The sequence below is a fragment of the Corvus moneduloides genome, chromosome 2 (genome assembly GCF_009650955.1).
Source record: "Corvus moneduloides isolate bCorMon1 chromosome 2, bCorMon1.pri, whole genome shotgun sequence".
Classification (NCBI taxonomy): domain Eukaryota; kingdom Metazoa; phylum Chordata; class Aves; order Passeriformes; family Corvidae; genus Corvus; species Corvus moneduloides.
This window is the reverse complement of record NC_045477.1, coordinates 27,409,598-27,426,716: the sequence shown is the minus strand read 5'-3', so window position 1 is coordinate 27,426,716 and position 17,119 is coordinate 27,409,598. Positions and strand designations below refer to the sequence as shown.

At 46.3% G+C, this 17,119-nt stretch overlaps 1 protein-coding gene across 5 annotated transcripts in view; it reads right to left on the bottom strand.

Moving 5' to 3' along the window:
• Window positions 1–15,557, bottom strand: part of SIDT1 (SID1 transmembrane family member 1) — a 50,447-nt gene extending 34,890 nt beyond the window's left edge. The window contains exons 1-3 of one of the 5 annotated variants that reach the window (XM_032098649.1): window positions 15,004–15,554; window positions 1,255–1,376; window positions 75–245 (exon numbers count right to left, since the gene is read on the bottom strand). In XM_032098649.1, coding sequence (XP_031954540.1) covers window positions 75–245; window positions 1,255–1,376; window positions 15,004–15,192 — 482 coding nt within the window. In that variant the 5' untranslated portion in view covers window positions 15,193–15,554. Of the gene's footprint in view, window positions 1–62; window positions 246–1,254; window positions 1,377–15,003 lie in introns of those variants that run through there. The other 4 variants (XM_032098647.1, XM_032098648.1, XM_032098650.1 and 1 more) reach the window with 4 other exon arrangements.
• Between the last annotated feature and the right edge of the window lie 1,562 nt (window positions 15,558–17,119).

Below are 17,119 nucleotides of genomic sequence, written 5' to 3'. Positions count from 1 at the left end.
TGGACCAAATCCCTTCAGTGACATTCAAGTGATACACGAAGAAATTGCATTTGTATTCTCACATGCCAGCTTACTCAAGTTGGAAGTTCTCCAGCCTGGTGACCAGCAGCTCATATGCAATATTGAATGGTGCCATGGAAGCGACATCCACAAATATAATCTGGTCAGAGGGTCTTGTTTCAGGTGTTGGCTCAGAGGGACAGAGGGTCCGACTCACTTCTTGGTAATTGTAGGTCCTCTGATAGCTACAACAGCCAGGGGAAAGAGGGAGGAGAAAGTTGGATGGGAAAGAGAGAGAGAGCGAGCAGTTAAGAAGTTGTTCAGCACTGCTAAGAATGGCATCATTTTTCCCCTGCTTGCATAACTGAAATTCTCCTCTGAAAGGCCAGGAGCATTCCGTCTTTTATTCAGCATTGAAGCTCCACCTCTGTTGCTGCTTGCAGTCTGCACAAGGGACTGGTCATCCTCCACATTTCACTTCCCTCGGGGAAGAGCCCATGACAGCTGTGGATATCTAACATCTGCCATTTAGTGGAGGCAAAGAGAGCAGTGACAGCCACCGCTGTAACCATCCCCTGCATCATCAGGCAAAACACTGCAGGACATCTGCTGCTGGCACCAGGATTCAGTCACAGGATGAAGCCTCACGTTTTAAATGGTCTAAGGTGGCTGAAAATTGTTTTCAGAACTCACAGCCCAACGAGCTCTGGGGTTGATGAAGACACAAAACAGCATCACTTTTGCAAAGAAGCAGCTTCAAAACAGCCACTCCCTAGAACAAACTTAACTTAGGTGTCCCTGAGGTGAGAAACAGAGGCTCTTTTCCCCAAATGCACTGTAACACAGAAATTAGGGTGCTCTTTCAAGAGCCTGTTCAAACCCTGCTCCAAACTAGAGCCCAGGAACTACATGCACACATGGTAGGCAACCGCGGAATGACAGCAATGACGTGTGGTAGATTCACTGACTGGGGACACAGGCAGTTCCCCTGCAGACAAGCCTCCTGGTACTCTGTGTACCTATCTGAGAGGCTAAGAGCCAAGAGCAGCCAAGAGCCAAGAGCTAAGAGCACTGCCAAGTAAGAGGTTAGCCATCAAATCCTGGTCTTCCTAAACCCAGCTGGCAGTGAGCAAGAATGCTCTGCAACCAAGCCCTGCAGTCTACACAGGTTACAAGAGGTAGGACTTGAGGGAGGCTGTTGATGAACACAGCTGGTAGATGAGTGTGTCACAAAGAAGAGACTCCAGTACTTACAGGCCTCGAAAAATCAGTGGGACCTGCCATGACAGCACTCCCTTCTGCTGGCGAACTACAAACAGGACGGGGTATTGGAGGTTCTCAGAGCTGCTGTTCACGTACACCCGCACTGCATCTACCTGTGGGAAGAGAGAGTACACGGAAGTATAAGCTGAAATTAGAAAACAAGACAGCTCCAAATGTAGGTGGGAGAAGCTTCTCCCCCTTCCTCAGTCTGACCTAGGTGCTGACAATATGCACAGGGAGATCAACAGTGTTTATCACTAGACTGATTATTTGGATCCAGACGTCATTTACAGAAGTGCCTCTCTGCTGACAGTGCAGTCCAGAATCACAGCCCTGTGCCCAGGTGAGAGCTGACTGTCAGACAAGATACAGTGGACAAATGCAGAATACATGAGAGTTCGGTAGCTTCTGCTGGGAGCAACCTGAATAACTTCTCTTAAAAAAGTCAAGCAAACACACAGAGACACACAAGACAAAGACCCAAAGCTACAATTAAGAATTTTCTTGCTGGGGCACTTACTTAACCAACTCAATCAATACTACTGGGAAAATCACAAAGATGACATCAATAGCCAAGGACGAAAAAGCAGGTTAGCAGCTGGATCTCATGTAAACAATTCAAAGATAACCATAATCCCACCTAACAAAACAGGAATACACTTCTGACTGCCCTCAAGTGGACAAGAAAGGCTGCTTGTGAGAAAGGCAGCAACTGAAATTTCTCCCTACATTATCTGGCCAGCACATGGTTGCAGAGGTAGGACAGCTGTGGTGTAAAACACCCTCAGTTCACTATTTGAGAAGCAAGGAGTTTGTCTGCACCATGTGGAAATGTCACCATTTCCATTTGAAAACAGCATCCCTTCAGCTCCCTCTCCAGAAACGTAGATATTGATCAAGAAAACAAAATATGAGAATCCATAGCTCATCTCAATTAGAGGCCCTGAAATCATGAAAGCATATTAAGTGGATAATATATACACATTTTCAACCTGCCACATCTTGAAAGATTATAATGGACTCTCACTAGATCAGTAAAAGACTTCTCACAGGTATTCTGACTTTACACCCTCCAAGAAGAGTAAAGATGCAAGGAGGTACCACCTTCTGAAAAGGACATACAGAATTAGCAAGGTAGCAGAAGCAGAGCTACCAGAGACATCAGTTTAATTCTTACACCAAGGACACCAGCTTCAGATAAATGATTTACATCTGCAATTCCAAGTCTAAAAGAAAATTTCCTATTTATTCTTGTTTAGTGATTCTAAGCTCACATGGGAGTTGAGTCTAGTAGAACAAAACACCTTCCTGAAAGCCATAATCATTATCAGTTTTCCAGACATTAGCACCATAGTACAGAGGCAACAACCACCAAATCCTAAAAAAATAAAAGATCTTCAACAAAAAACCAAAACAATCATAAATAATTTAATTAAAACCCTCTTGAAATAGAAAAGCAGATGTTAGAATCTTTTCCCACTGCCTTCTGGCTTCTAAACCTTTGCAAAGCACTTTTGGCCTGCCTTCCAGCTTTTCCTTCTGGTCACAGAAACTACACATGCAGTTTTGTTTCCAAGTAAATTTCGCCATAGGGTGCTAAAATGAAGTTTAAAAAGCCATCACCACAAAGCAAAACACACAAGGAACACCTGAAGGGTGTCACCACGGTGGGCCACCACCACCAGGCAGCACTGGAAGGTAACTCAGTGGCTTCTTTAGCGTCTGTAGCTGCCCTGAGGGAGCTGAGCCAGCCCACGTTGGTTTAACTTGGAAACACAGGGACTGGGCTGAACAAGCTGATGGTTGTAGGTGTTTGCTGAGACAAGGAATGGGGACACAAATGAAGCGACTGCAACTGAACATGAAAACAAATCTAAGGAGAGTGAAGACACAATGGCCAAGCCAGTCTCCTGCAAGAAGGACATGGAACAATTCTCCACCCATGGGGAAAACAACTATCATTGCAGGAAGGACACATTTCAGCCACCTGTCCAGCAGCTTTTTGCCCATGAAGCGGTTCAAGCGAGCCCACTTTCACCTCCAGGTGAAGCGATTCTCACTTGCCTAAGGTTGGACATGGCTCTGTGAACTCTCCAGGGCTCAGCACATAGCTCAAGGCAATGGGGAGCTCACATATAACTCACAGCAAATAGCACTACTGGCTTATGCATCCTCAACTACCCATAAATACAAGCCAGAGATTGGGAAATTCTCTTCTCCACTGACTTCACGAATACAGAACATAACCCAGGACACGGGTTATATATATATTGCAGATAGTCAGGTTTTCTTTATTGTACATCAGTACACGTACATTAAATGAATACAATTCACTTCCAGCCCTCTCAGCCTCTCCTTATAGGAGAGATACTCCCGTGCTTTCATTGGCTTTGTGGCTCTGCACTGGACTCACTCCAGTAAGTCCATACCTTTCTTATACTGGGGAGACCCGAACTGGACACAAGCAGGAAACACCTAGAGCCAGCTGACCATGGATGGAGACTCCACAACCTTTCTGGGAGATCTGTTATGGTGACTGACCATCCTCAGTAAGAAAAGAAAGTTCCCCATCTATCCTAGAGAAGGGCAAGGGAAGGGAAACAAAAGCATTGGTGATTAATGCTGGTAGAGAAAAACCTGAGAGGTGGAAGAAGGTCGCTTCCTTCTGCTGTGATCCAGCAGCCAGACACCTCATTTGGTTTCCCTCTCTCCACAAAACTAAGCTGATTATACATCACCTACAACATTTATTCAGCTTTGCTGCCAATTCCATTATCTTATAATACTAGTAGCAAATAGGAATACCAGAAGAGAGAGGTAAGAGTCTCAAGACTCAATAGTCTTTTAAATCTAAGCACTTACCCACATGAAAACTGGTATATGCTATATTACTACCATAATGGCTTCTCTACATCCTTACTGTGCTCAGCACTCTGTATTTGCTCCCTGTAACAGTTGGTTATAGCTCCTTTGCCCTGTTCCCCTAAAAGTCCATATTCAGGTGCCTTGTGCTCTTTTTGGGCTGATAATATCTGGGGCAGCATCCAGCTGCATCAAGGCAGGACCACCTAGGGCCTAAGTATGTGCTCACAGGTGGGATCCCACTACACTTCCTCCCCCCCATCACATTTCTCTCTGCACTCTACACAGGCAAAGCTGCTTCCCAGGCCACATTCAAACAGGTTGTCTCAGAGAAGAACATGATAAAGTCAGACACAACAGTTACAGAGCAGCTCATCGAGAAGATCCCAGTGTACTTTAAATTGCATCTCAGTGTATCAACAATTCACTTGCAATGAACACCTCTGCTCCTCCGACATTTGCACGTACCCAGATCAATCAGGAGCATCACACTCCCTAACCCCATCAACATCTTTATTATAAAGTCCAGGAAACAAACAGAGTGATTAAGAAGCTGGACAGATGGCAATTGAGGTTCCAGTCCACCTAGTTATTTACCCTGCTGCCACCACCACAGCAACACAGGGCCTCTTGTGGGCAGATCCTGCACTTCCAGTGGAGGGGGCAGATCCCAATCCCAGGATGCAGCTCTGCTCTCCCCCTCTCAGGATCTCAGGGATATAGCAGCAGCTCCCAACAGCTTTGGTTGATGGGCATCTTTCTTATACAACAGCTACTCCTCCCAAACACAGCAGTAACACAGGTGGGATTTGCCTGTTGGCCAAACCTGCACAAGAAGTCCCCAACTAATGGTTGGAGACTTGGAAATAAGCTCGGGCATAAGTCCAGCAAAATGTAGGTGCAATTATGAGGAAGCTTGGGAAAGTGCAGAAAGAATTACCATTTAACTGCAAACAGGGCTTCTCTTGGCTGTTGTCACTCACTCTCCGATTCAGCGCTACAGATTAGAAGGAACCCTAATTAGGGTCTTGGAGGAAGACATCTTCCCTGGCAGGATGAACTGTCTAGCAGGAGCATCACAAGGGACAGGGATAAAAATGTAACACTTATGAGCTGATGTTTTTGCTTTTTTAGGCTGTCTTCTATTTGACGTACCTTAAACTTTAAATCCATGCTTTGCTTCTAGATTCTCTTGCCTTATAGACAACATAAACATTTTCATGCTACAGATTTAATGAATTCACTATTGAGCCAATGCTAGTAATCCCATCTTTCCCTTTGAAAGTCAGCATTTGGCATTTGCCTTCAGCAAAATATTTTTAGAAGAGTGAAAAAAAGTGAGGTGAAGAACAAAAAGGTGATTTATTTACTTCAAACATGCTTCCCCCTCCACACCTTTCCAAAGGTTATTTCATTTTAAAAACAAGCAGTTCTAAGGCAAGAACACTTCCCTGCTACAGAACCACTGCTCCCATCACACAGACCTCTCCCTTTCAACACAGAACTTTATGTAGAGACAAGAGGAACTCCAGCAAAAAAGCAGAGTTTTACTTTAAAATTATAATCATCACAAAGACTATGACCCTCCTCTGCATCCACCCCCACTCACTTAGCACTGGTGAGAGGAGGAGGAAGTTTTGCCTGGGCAGTAAGAGGGTCAACCAGGCTGCTGTCACTCCTGCATTGCCAGCACTGCTGTGGGACTTCACTATGGAGCAGATCATTGCCAGCACCACAGAAAGCTGGTTGTGCCTTCCCCTTCCTTGTACACTCACAGTAGGAGGCTGGCTATATCGGTGTTATAGTGCAGTGCTAGATGTCATCTGCACCCTCCAAGCTGAAACCCTCATCTTGGGAACCAAACTAGCATACCAAATGCTCCCGTTGACAAGGCAGGCCCTGCACAAATATTTGTCAGCAATAACCACACTGCTGCCTTTTGTGCTGTGGGGCTGAGGCAGGGTCAGGACTGCTTCAGAGACTTCTGCTCCTCATACTCCCTCCCAGTGCCAAGGCTCTGCTGTGTGCAGGGGCTATTCACCAGCCACGCTCATGATAGTTTTGTTTCTCAGATGACTGACCTTGAAGTTTCTTCTGTGTTTCAAGGTGGACAGAGCAGTAAGACAGCTGAATAAAGAGAGAGCTCTTAGCATTGCATAAAAACGTGTTAGACCAGGAAAGACAAATATTTGTACTTCAGTTCCACCACCATCATGGAGATAGGGGGAGGGAAGAAAAGAAAAGGAAAAAAGTACACCTGAATTCCATTCTCTAGATGGGAACAGGCAGAAGCACCTGGTCTCAAACTCACCCAGCTGAACAGAACCACCATGGCTGCAAACATGAAGCAAAATAAACCAGGCTCTTGTTGACATGAAAGAATCCTTGGACTGATTATTAAATCGGCATTTCCCACAGAGATTACACATCATCTTAAGACTGTGGGGATGTGAATTTAAGGGCAAGGCAGGAGGTTGCAACAACAATTTGTGCTGCAAGCAAAGGTTTTCCAGGGCTTTACCATGGATTCCTTTCCAAAAGCTCTTGCTAAGCAAAGCCTTTGAGTCACACCAGGGCTCCACCACGCTCTCCGCCGCACCCACACGCCAGCCGCTCCTTGTGAGCCCGTTGGGATTATCAGTCCATGTTGCGACAGCGCTTGGTTGTGGGCCTGCCAAGGCACCAGGCCAAGCCTGTGGGCAGGGAACACATCCGGCAGGCAAACACAGAGGCTGCTGCCTACAATGAAAGGTCTCAGCACAGGGTACATGCACAAAAGCCACTGAACAGCTGCTGCACAAGAAAGAGGTGTTACATTTTTATAAAAACCCTGAAATTAAGTGAAGTAGGATTGAGCCAGATGGACTAGAGCAATTGAGGCAGTGAATGAATACCCCATCAGCACCGAACTCTCCTGCTCTTCCCACTGACAACACAACAGAGGGAAGCTGAGACCCTGAAGGAAAATAGTCAGGAGACAGTGACAGGTTTTAGAGAACCTCTTTGCTGCTGTCTTATGAGATACGAGCACCACTCCTGGCTGACAACAAAACAAGTGGAGCTCAGAGGATCACTCTCTTTCAGCCTTTCTCTGTCTCTGCGCTCCAATGTCAATAAGTGTTAATTGCCAAAAGCAATCTGTCAAACAACCCCAGCCCACAGTATTTTCTTCCAGTATTTCTGCCAGGAGTATTAAATACCCAAAGCAGCATAAATGAAGAGACAGACTCTAGGTATGTCAAGCACGGCCTCGGACACATTAACATAATTGCTCCAGGATTAGTATTTTTCATTTAAATGTTTCACTCTGTGCAAACATTCTGTGTGGACTTACAGTCGGCCATGGACTTGCCCATGAGTTCACTTGTTTGCAACAGTATCTGTGAAGCATAAATGGAAGCAAGACAAATATAAAGCACGATAATATTTACCTTTTTCCATTTTTGAAATTTTGTCCTCTAACCAATGTCACTAGGGAGTCTCCAAGACAGCCAGAAAGAGAAACTGGGAGTTGCCATGCTGGATGAAGTAGGTACCTGTTTCTGAACACCCTCAGACTTTAGGAAGACGTTAAAAATAAAAAATCCTTTTTTGAACAGTCAGTTAAGGAACAAACTACTTTACAATAATTGCATCTTCCTAAACCACAGCAGCTGGAACTCTGGGCCAGGCCAGCCCTTGAAACAAAAAGGTTTGTAACCTTTCCAAATTTGCTGTAACTTCAAGCTCCTGGCAGTAACTCCAGGGATTGCTGTCAGAACATAGATACCTGGTTCTTTCTTGGGTCCCAAGGTCTTCACTTCAGTAACACTTTGGATGTGGATTGAATTATGTCTTGTAATTCAAGCTGTCTTCTTTTTAAACAATTTTTCATTTATTTTAAACTGCACTGAAGTAGCTATTTCTATGCTCAAAGAAAAACATCAGTGTAAAAAAGTAAGGAAGGCTGTTTCTGAAATCCTCTGTGGTTCTCCAAGTATGCACAGCATGAAATTATGTTTGCTTATGCAAATGTACTAAACTATATTTTCAAACTGAGCAGATGGCACACCCTTGCAATATACCTTTTACAGTCTGCACTGAGATTCCTTAAATACCCCCTGAAATAGCAGATGAGATCCATACAGGAAAAGCATACCTCCCTACCAACAACTTCTGCACAAGTTATTTGAGGACATTTCAGCCTCTACTTACAATGCAAATGTATAATAAATTGCTCCACTGTTCTTGGAAAGAGTTCAAACTGAGGAGAGGCATTTTGATGAAGTTACTCTTATGCAGAATTTGTTTTCTTTTTTAATCTAAACATCTTGGGGGTGCGGAGGGAACAACAAAACCTGATCAGCTTTGATTTTAAACATGACAGCCCAACAAGAAGAGAATGACTAAGACTTAGAACAACATTCAAATTCAAAAGAGATGCTTTAGTTCAAGGACAAGTTATTGAGCTTGACAGCATTAGCTTACACATTAGAAATAAAAATAAAACTCTTGCCAGCACCGCAGTCACCATCTGAAGGTGTGCGGGCTACCCTGCAAGAAACCAGAGCAGCTTTCAGTTCTCTTCCCTAAAACCTGCAAACTGATAGCCTCTGACAAGATGTACTCTCTTTTTGCCTCCTGGGTAGGGAAACCCATGAAGTGCAAAATCCTAGAAAGATAAAGAATAATTTAAGTTTGAGGGGATCTCAGTTGCTCCTATCCCCAGCCCAAAGCAAAGCCGCCTCCCACACCATTCTCTCACTCAAGATATCCCACTTTTGTTGGAGGGTTTTCAAGACTGTATTTTCTGAAACAAAAAACAACAGTCAAGTTTGTGTTTTTAGTAGATCCCCATACCATTTCTCTCATAGTTTACTTTTGTTTTCCCCTGCAAGTAAAAGCTTTTTGTGTGACCCTGGGCAGGGTGGGGAGAGTTCAAGAGAACACACTGAGCAGCAGCAAGTACATTCCAAGTGCTGTGTACTCTACACTGCCTATGCTGTCACCTCCTAGGGTTGGCTGTATTCTTTAAGAAATATAAATTATATACACAAGTTACTCCAAAGAGATTTTGTTGAACCTTGCTTGGCTTCAGACATCATATACTATAATTTGCTTTGGTTTTTTTTGGATTTGACACTGTCCCTACATTCCTGTCTCATAAGGCAGTTACTATTAGGTTCCAGAAATAGTGTGCTGAGGCTCTTCCAGTGTCCTGTGGTGAACAGACTAGAGCCAGCAACCAAAGAGCAATAGTGTGGCCCTGGAGATCCTGCAGTAACAGCAGCTCTAATGACATCAGGAGATCTTCTCATGCAAGCATTTGTAGTCTTCCCAATTTCTTTGATTTTTATCTGCATCTTTGTGGCTAAACTGGTGGGCTTCCACTCAGCATTAAGGAAAGACAGAACTTAACCTGCTGTCCTCACTATAGCTCAGGCTCTGCCATCTCCAAACAGTAGAATAAGGTTTTATTGCATGCACAGTGTAGCTGTGGACTGAAAGCTGGGCTGGAGCCAAGACTAACACTATGGAGAACATCTGCAGGACACCATGTAAATACTTTGAGGTAGTTTACTCCAGCCTGAAGGGTCCTACATGTGGGACCCAAAGCCAGCTTAGAAGCAAGAGGTGAAAAAATTGCTCCTAGAGTTGTTATAATAGACATGGGTGCTGCTGGAGTGGGACCTATACTAGCGTGGCAAACAGCAGAGAACAGCAAACACAGATTTGATCACGGCCTCTTATTAAACCAGGCTGCCCTGTGTAGCAGATCAAGGAGTTTCCCTGCAGCTAGGACAGATGGCTTTGGACTGAGCAAGTGACTCATCACACAGTTCCAGAGGAATACACAAGTGAATTCCTGTTCTGGCTTCTTTCCTGGAGGAAAGCAAGTGCAACTACCATCCACACCTAGGAAACAAGAGACCCATTCACTAGAGGTCAGAGGAACACAACTGACACCATGCTCTTTGGCTGGAAAAGGCACTTGGTCACAAAATTTAAGGCATGTAATTGGGAGACTTCTGATCTTCTTGCTAGTGTTGATACCGCTCTTCCTTTAGGACAGTCAACTTTTTCCTAATCTGCAATCATGAAAAAACAAAGGGCAGTGACATTAGGAACCCTCCCTAGCAGCACACAGCCACTTATAGTCTGAGGGCAATCTTTTACCCATCACTCCTCAGACAGACTTCACAGACAAGACACTCACTCCAGGGCTACACGTCCTCACACTGCACAACTGCTCAGCAGAGAAGCCACAGCTTAATCTACTGTCAATCACAATGTATGGTGAGCTGGGCCATATGGGAACTGAGACTGGGGCTCTGTTCCTAGTCCTGGCAAGGGAGAAGGAGGGAAATAGCACCCACTCTTACTCTTAAAATAGGTGCAGCCCACTGCTCAGCTTTGGAGCTCATCGCAACCAACATATACTGCATGAATGTCCAAGAGCTGTGTCTGGATTGCAGCAGCTTTGCCTACAAACAGCAAGTTGGAAACTTGTTCTCCTAAGGGATACTTGGTTTTCTAAATACAGTCCTAATATTTCCCAAATTATACATTCAGCTAATCTGAGCTCCAATTCGGAAAAAGAACTTCTCTTGTCTTCTTCCTCATGATATTCTCCTGGACCACTTACAATTTGGTACAGGACACACCAACATGCACAATGTTAGTGTAATTTGTGTTTTCATCAAATTAACCATTAGCAACTGCCAGATCTTACAGTGGTGGAAAGTCTCATTCACTCTGAACTCCTTCAGTACTCACACACACGCTATTCTTTTTGAAAACCCTTGTATTACTGCAAACATAGAACTAAGCAGATTCCCTTCCTTGTCACATAAAGCCTTCTCCATTCAACAGCAAATCCAGCAGAAACATTCTACGCACTTTCTCAGTCTTCTTGGCAGGAATACACTGCACAGGCAGCTCCAGCAAACCAGCAAGTGTCTCCTTCCTTTCTCCCTCCCAAGTAGGGACATGTTGAATATGTGGAATGAGTGTGTTATTTTTTTACCCCCTCATCCTGGATGTCTTCAATGTAAATAATCCTAAAATAAAATAATCCTGTTGCCCAACTAATTGTTCACCAGATATTGTTCACTTCTAACAGTGCACATCTGCCTTTGCTGTTAGAGTATGAGGGCATAGCAACAAGTGACACAGCTGGGCTTATTACTATATTTTTTACACTCAGTTAAACATTAAACAAACAGCAATACAGGGGGGCGGGGGAGGGTGGGGGGGAATTTCAAAGAGTATCTAGAAGGAAAAAAAGGGAATTCAAAAAACAGTAAGACTACCCCACTACAAATCAAGAGTTCCCACCACAAGGAAGGAGTCTGTTATGTTGTTCACAGCCCAACCCTACAAGACCCTTGCAGCAGAGGTGGCTGTGCTTCTCCTCAGCACAGCATTACCTTCAGAGTTCAACCTCAACAATTAAGGCCTAAATCCTAGTACATAAAAGACTGTCAGCTCTCCTGCCTCAAGACAACAAGGTGAAGTGTTTCTGCACAGCACATAGGAAGGTTTTTCCCCGTCCACAGACGGAGAGAAGAGACCTGGCAATGTATCTACCCATAGAAGTTTCAGCTAGGTGATTTGGTCAGCATATAAGTATCATCATTCTCATTTTACTCACAAGTTGCACAGAAGGGAAGCCACATGTCTCAAAACAGCTCTGCTGCAGAGCCCTGAGTTGTGGCTTCTTCACCTTGTATACATCTGCCTTGTGAGTACTCTCATGGGACTCGCTTTTTCCCTCCCATCTTGTATGCACCCCCATATCCCAAGGAGTAAGGATGATGATGTGGATGGAGAACATCCTCTGAGATCAGGCAAGCAGAACACTTTTCAGAAAGCTGCAAGTCTCTAAAGCACCAAACAGGAGAAAAGGTCCTGTTCCCTCCTTTCTCTCATCCATCATTCAAGCACTGCTCTATTCAGCTGCATTTTCAGATGTGCCTGTGCAGCCACAGCACGTGAGTAACCAAAACATTTACAGAAGGCTGATGGATCACAAGCCAGCCCCCACATTTTGTTCTTGTCCCCGAGTTTTCCCTTGTTTTGTAGGCCTGGATTCATAAGAAAGAGAAGCAGAAGGGAAAACAGCAGAATTTGCAGCATCATGAAAACAAATTCCTGTTTTCAGAGCCAGATCACTCCAGACTTGACTTTTTTTCAGAGGGGAAAGCAATTAAACTCATCCACTGCAGCCCTTCCATATGCTCTTTTTATTCAATTAGCTTTCCTGTAACTAAGGTTAATCACCCATGTGGTATCTGCCTTGAGTTATCAGAGGCTTCTGGCTAAACTGCCATCACCACAGAGACAGGAACAGACCAAAAAGACCAGGAAGAGTGGAGAGCTCACAAGTGGCAGGCAACTGGCAAACACTGGCTGGCATTCCCTCACTATGAGCTCAAGGTTAAAAACTGTAGCAAAAGGCAAGGACTAATACACTGAGTTTTTGCAGGACTTACACTCCTTCACAAGACCCAACACCAAGAAGACAGCATGTCCCTAAACATCTTCCCATCTCTTGCATAAGAAAACCCTGCCCACAAGAACTCAGTCCCAGATTAAAGCCAAGATTTCCACTACCAAGCTTCTAAATCTTGAGCAATTCTCAACAACAGGGAGATACAGGACCACCAGGACAGATCAACACCAGGCAGATCGACCGTGCCAGTAAGAGGAGACCCAGTTATGTTTGCCTCTCATGGGTTCAGGGCTGCAGCTGGGGAAGGGGCTGCAGACAGCCACAGCCAATCACCCCAACTAGGTCAGTCCCCTTCTGGCCAGTTTCCAGTGGCTCATCTCAGGAATGGCACCTGAGGAATCACAGAATTGGAAGATCATCTTCAGAGATCACCTAGCTCAAACACCCTGCCATGGGCAGGGAGGTATCTTCACTGGATCAGGTTGCTCAAAGCCCTGTCCAACCTGACTATGAACACTCCCAATGATGTGTACCCACAACTTCTCTGGACAACCTGTTCCAGTGTCTCACCATAAAAAAAGTTTTTTCCTTATGTCCTACCGAAATCTACAGTCTTTCAGTTCAAAACTGTTGCCCCATGTCCTGTCATTACAGAACACTGTAAAAAGCTTTTCTCGATCACTTTCAGAATCTTTTTTATACTGAAAGGCCATAATCGGGTCTCTCTCTGGAGCCCTCTCTATCCTCAGAATCTGTTCTAGGCATCCTTCATCAGAAAACTTCCTATGAAAGTCCATCTTTATTTAAAGAGTTTTTGTCTTCCAAACATTTTTTTCCTAACAGGAGCTGGTTGCATGGCCCTCTAAGCATATTCATGTGAGTGCTTGATGAGTTCTGCATTGAAAAAAATATTAAATCTCAAACCTGAATTTTCCCTTTTTAGATATGTTCTTGCCCATATCTCTGCAGAGATTTCACGTTTCAGCACACAGGACCATGGAGATTAGTCCATTAAAGTAACTTCTTAAGCGAGGCAGTAGCCTGTAGTGAGTAGTCTGTACTTCACAGCCACAGGAACAACTCAGTGTCTAGAAGTAGCCCAGAAGTTGCATTTAGGTACCTGCAAACACCACTGAGCAGCCATGGGCTTCCTCCCTGCCTCCTCCCCCTGTGCTTTCACTGTACTTCTCCAGAAGAGAAAGCTTTTTTTGCAGAAGCTGCCCAGGAAAAACACATGGCTTCAAAAAGCACATTAAATTGAAGGAACCAGATTTAATTTTAACTGTAGTCAGTATTCATGCTCTCTCTGCTAGCAAGCCACAGACCTGCCAATAGGTCCTCATCATAATATCCCATACTTGTAACACCTGAAGAATCTTAACTTACACCATAACCAGCTTCCAAAAGGAGGCTCAACCCCAAAGTGTGCTTTTGACCTCCTGGGATCACTGGTGACACCCAACAGTTAAGTAAGGCTGGGCTCCTTTGCATCATAGCCCAGACAGCCAACTGCTGCCCCGTAAATACCAGGTGCATTTTATTACATAGTACATCGTGTGGGAAAAAGCTGTGGTTTCCATTTTCTCTTGTTCTGTGCAACTGAGGCCAGGAGGGAAGATTCATCTACCCAGTTCATCATCTTTTGGTACATCAGATCATCTTACTCAGCAATTAACACCCAATCCAAACAACGGGGGCAGAGTTTCCAAGGTACCACTTAGCTACTTGAGATAAACATGACACAAAAAGTGGGGAGGGGGGAACCCGCAATAACTGGGTATACATAAATGACAGGTTTCTTTCCACCATCAAACAGCCATGGATGGCCCCGGCCGAGCTGCCCTGCAGCCTCCTCACGACACACCTCACCTGCACAGCCCTGCCTCACCTCCCAGGCTACCAGGGGAGAGCACCCTGATCCTAAGGAAATGCACCGTGGAGAAAACGGCATTTAAGGCTTATTAAGTGCACACACACACATATACACTTTTTTTTTTTTTTTTTGGTCGTTTGGCTTTTTGTGTGGGTTTTGTGTTGGGGTTTTAAAATTATTTTAATGTAGTACTGTTATCCTCACAACTCCCTTCTAGGCTTCAAACCCGTTCTGCTGCTAGAAATGCTGGATATCAAAGCCCCCTTCGCGGGTGCGGGGCACCAAACCACCTGCCCATCCCGCAGCTCCCGGGACGCCGGCACCCTCCCAGCCCGCAGCCGCGGGGAAGGTGGAAGGGAGTCCGCAGGTGCACTGCGGCTCCCGACCACCGCGGCGCCGGGAGGATGCGGGCAGGACAGAGGGAGAGCCCGGCCCGCTCCCGCACAGCGGCGGAGCCGCAGCAGCACCGGCACCACCCCGGCACACATCCCCCCCACACCCGGGAGGGCGAGAGGGGCACACAGTGCTCGCCCAGCCGCGGAGAACCCGGCGCTCCGGGGATCGCTCCTACCTGCCCGGGCTCGCTGCGGTAGGCGAAGGCGTAGACCCGCTCCGCGCTGATGTTCACGGCGCCCCGGTAGACGCGGCCGAAGGCGCCGGGAGCGGGGTTGTCCCCGGGGCCGCCCCCCGCTGCCGCCGCTGCCGCCCAGAGCAGGGCGCAGAGCAGAGCCCCGGGGGCCGGGGCTGCCCTCCCGGCCATGGGCTCCTTCCTGCCGGCCCCGCGGAGCGCCCGGACTGTGTGTCCCCGGCAGGGCGGGCGGCGAGGCGCTTTATCTGCGATTTAAATAAACAGCTCGGCGACACGGACCGGAGGCGGCGGGGGCAGCCCCGCACACCCCCGCCCCTCGCCCGGGGGACGCCGAGCAACTTTCCCCGGGGAAGGACCCTCCGCCGGCCGGCGGGGCGGAGAGGGGAGGGGAAGGAAGGCCGGCCGGCGGGCTGGCCAGCCCAGGGGAGGAGGGTCTCCTCTCTGTGACCGGCCCCAAATTCTGAGCCCGGCTTAGCAGTCGATTGTCAGGGAGTTGTTCCTTTTGGGAGCTTGTGCCGTGAGTGCAGGGACACGCTGGCATCGTCAGGCGCGTGGGGATCAGCATCTGCAGGGCTTCAACATTCCCTGCCCACCGCGTTAGGGCGTTCTCGCCCCGCACTCTGCCGGCTTGCTGGAGCTGCAGCTCGCACCTGCAGTCCTGTATAGGGCGCTCCCCAATCTTTATTTTTGGCTTCTCATAACTTTGGGATAAATGCCTTCGTTTTTTAGTTCACCCTAAAGGTGCGAAAGGCAGCAGCAAATGTAATTTCATTAATCTGAAAATGGCTTGTTGCATCTATTCTTTGTGTCATCCATGGAACTGGCTACAAACAATACTGTGATGCTCTTAGCCTTTTCAGCAAGATGAGAGTGATACTGTTGGGCTGTGAAAAGGCAAGCGATCTCTCTCGCACGGCTTAACCCTCCTATCGTCCTCTGTTGAAAACACACCTAGGAAATGTGTCAGATCCCACGGTGCAGGGATGCACTTTTAAGTCAGAAAATAGAGTGTTACTTGTAAAGCAATCGGAAGGGTTTTTCAGGAGCCACAGTTTTATAAAGTCAGCCTGCCGTCTCCAAGTGCAGTGACTCTGACCCCAGAAGCTTTCCACAAGTTTTGGGTTTTGTTTTCAAGGCTGAGAGATTTCCTGGGGAGTCACTTGGTGTCTTTGGAGGAAAAGTTGCAAAGCTCAGCAAAACGAGCCGGCATGCCTTGTGCTGCCGTTTTGATCTCCAGGCCCTTGAGTGATTTCTGCCAAGAGAAAAAACTAAACAATTGTCAGTGAGTTCTGTTCGTCTTGAAGCAAGGTTCAAGTCACCCTGCTTTTTGTCAGAGTCCCAAGAAGTATCATTAAGGGTAAAATAAACCACTTTGTGATCTGCTGGAAGATGGACACTCCAACACAAAGATTTTGCCTTTCGGCCTGGAGTATCAGCTCTGCAGACCAGGAGACTTTGTGACTCTATCTTGCCTCTTAACAGGATGTGGCGTGACCTGTCCTGGGGGACTTCAAACAGTGGTGGCACTGGGGGACTTGTGGCTTCCCCTCCTTACCCTGTAGAGTCCAGGGCTCCTGAACCCTACAGCTCTTTTCTCACTCCCTGCTCTCTGCAGAAACAGAGGTCTCTCTGCCAGGGCCAGCAGCCCTCTAGCATGTGCTGGAGGGAGGACACTAGGAAACTCATCTTCTCCCAGAGAGGAGACTTCAAGCAGCAAGAGGAGGTACAGCAAAACAAGAGCAGGTAAGGGCCATGCCTGGTTGCTCAGAGCAACAATGGCACAAAGATGGCGTTCTGCAAACCAAGGTAGCTGTGGCAGCTGCAAATAATTTTTGTGTCATTTGGTATTCCAGATTGGGATATCAGTGCATTGCCGCTCTCTAGTTGTGTTGGTTTTGTGGCAAAAAAGTGGCTCTTCGTATAGTCCACATTTTCCAATGCAGAGTTATGTTATTCTTAAAGTGCTTTCTCTGACTGGATGTACATTATGGTATCTTACCAAAGACTACACATTTTCCCTCATTTTTAATTTGAGAATTCAAGTTTTCCAAGTGTCATACTTCGTTCTTATCTTAATTTCATCTCACTATTTTGGGCC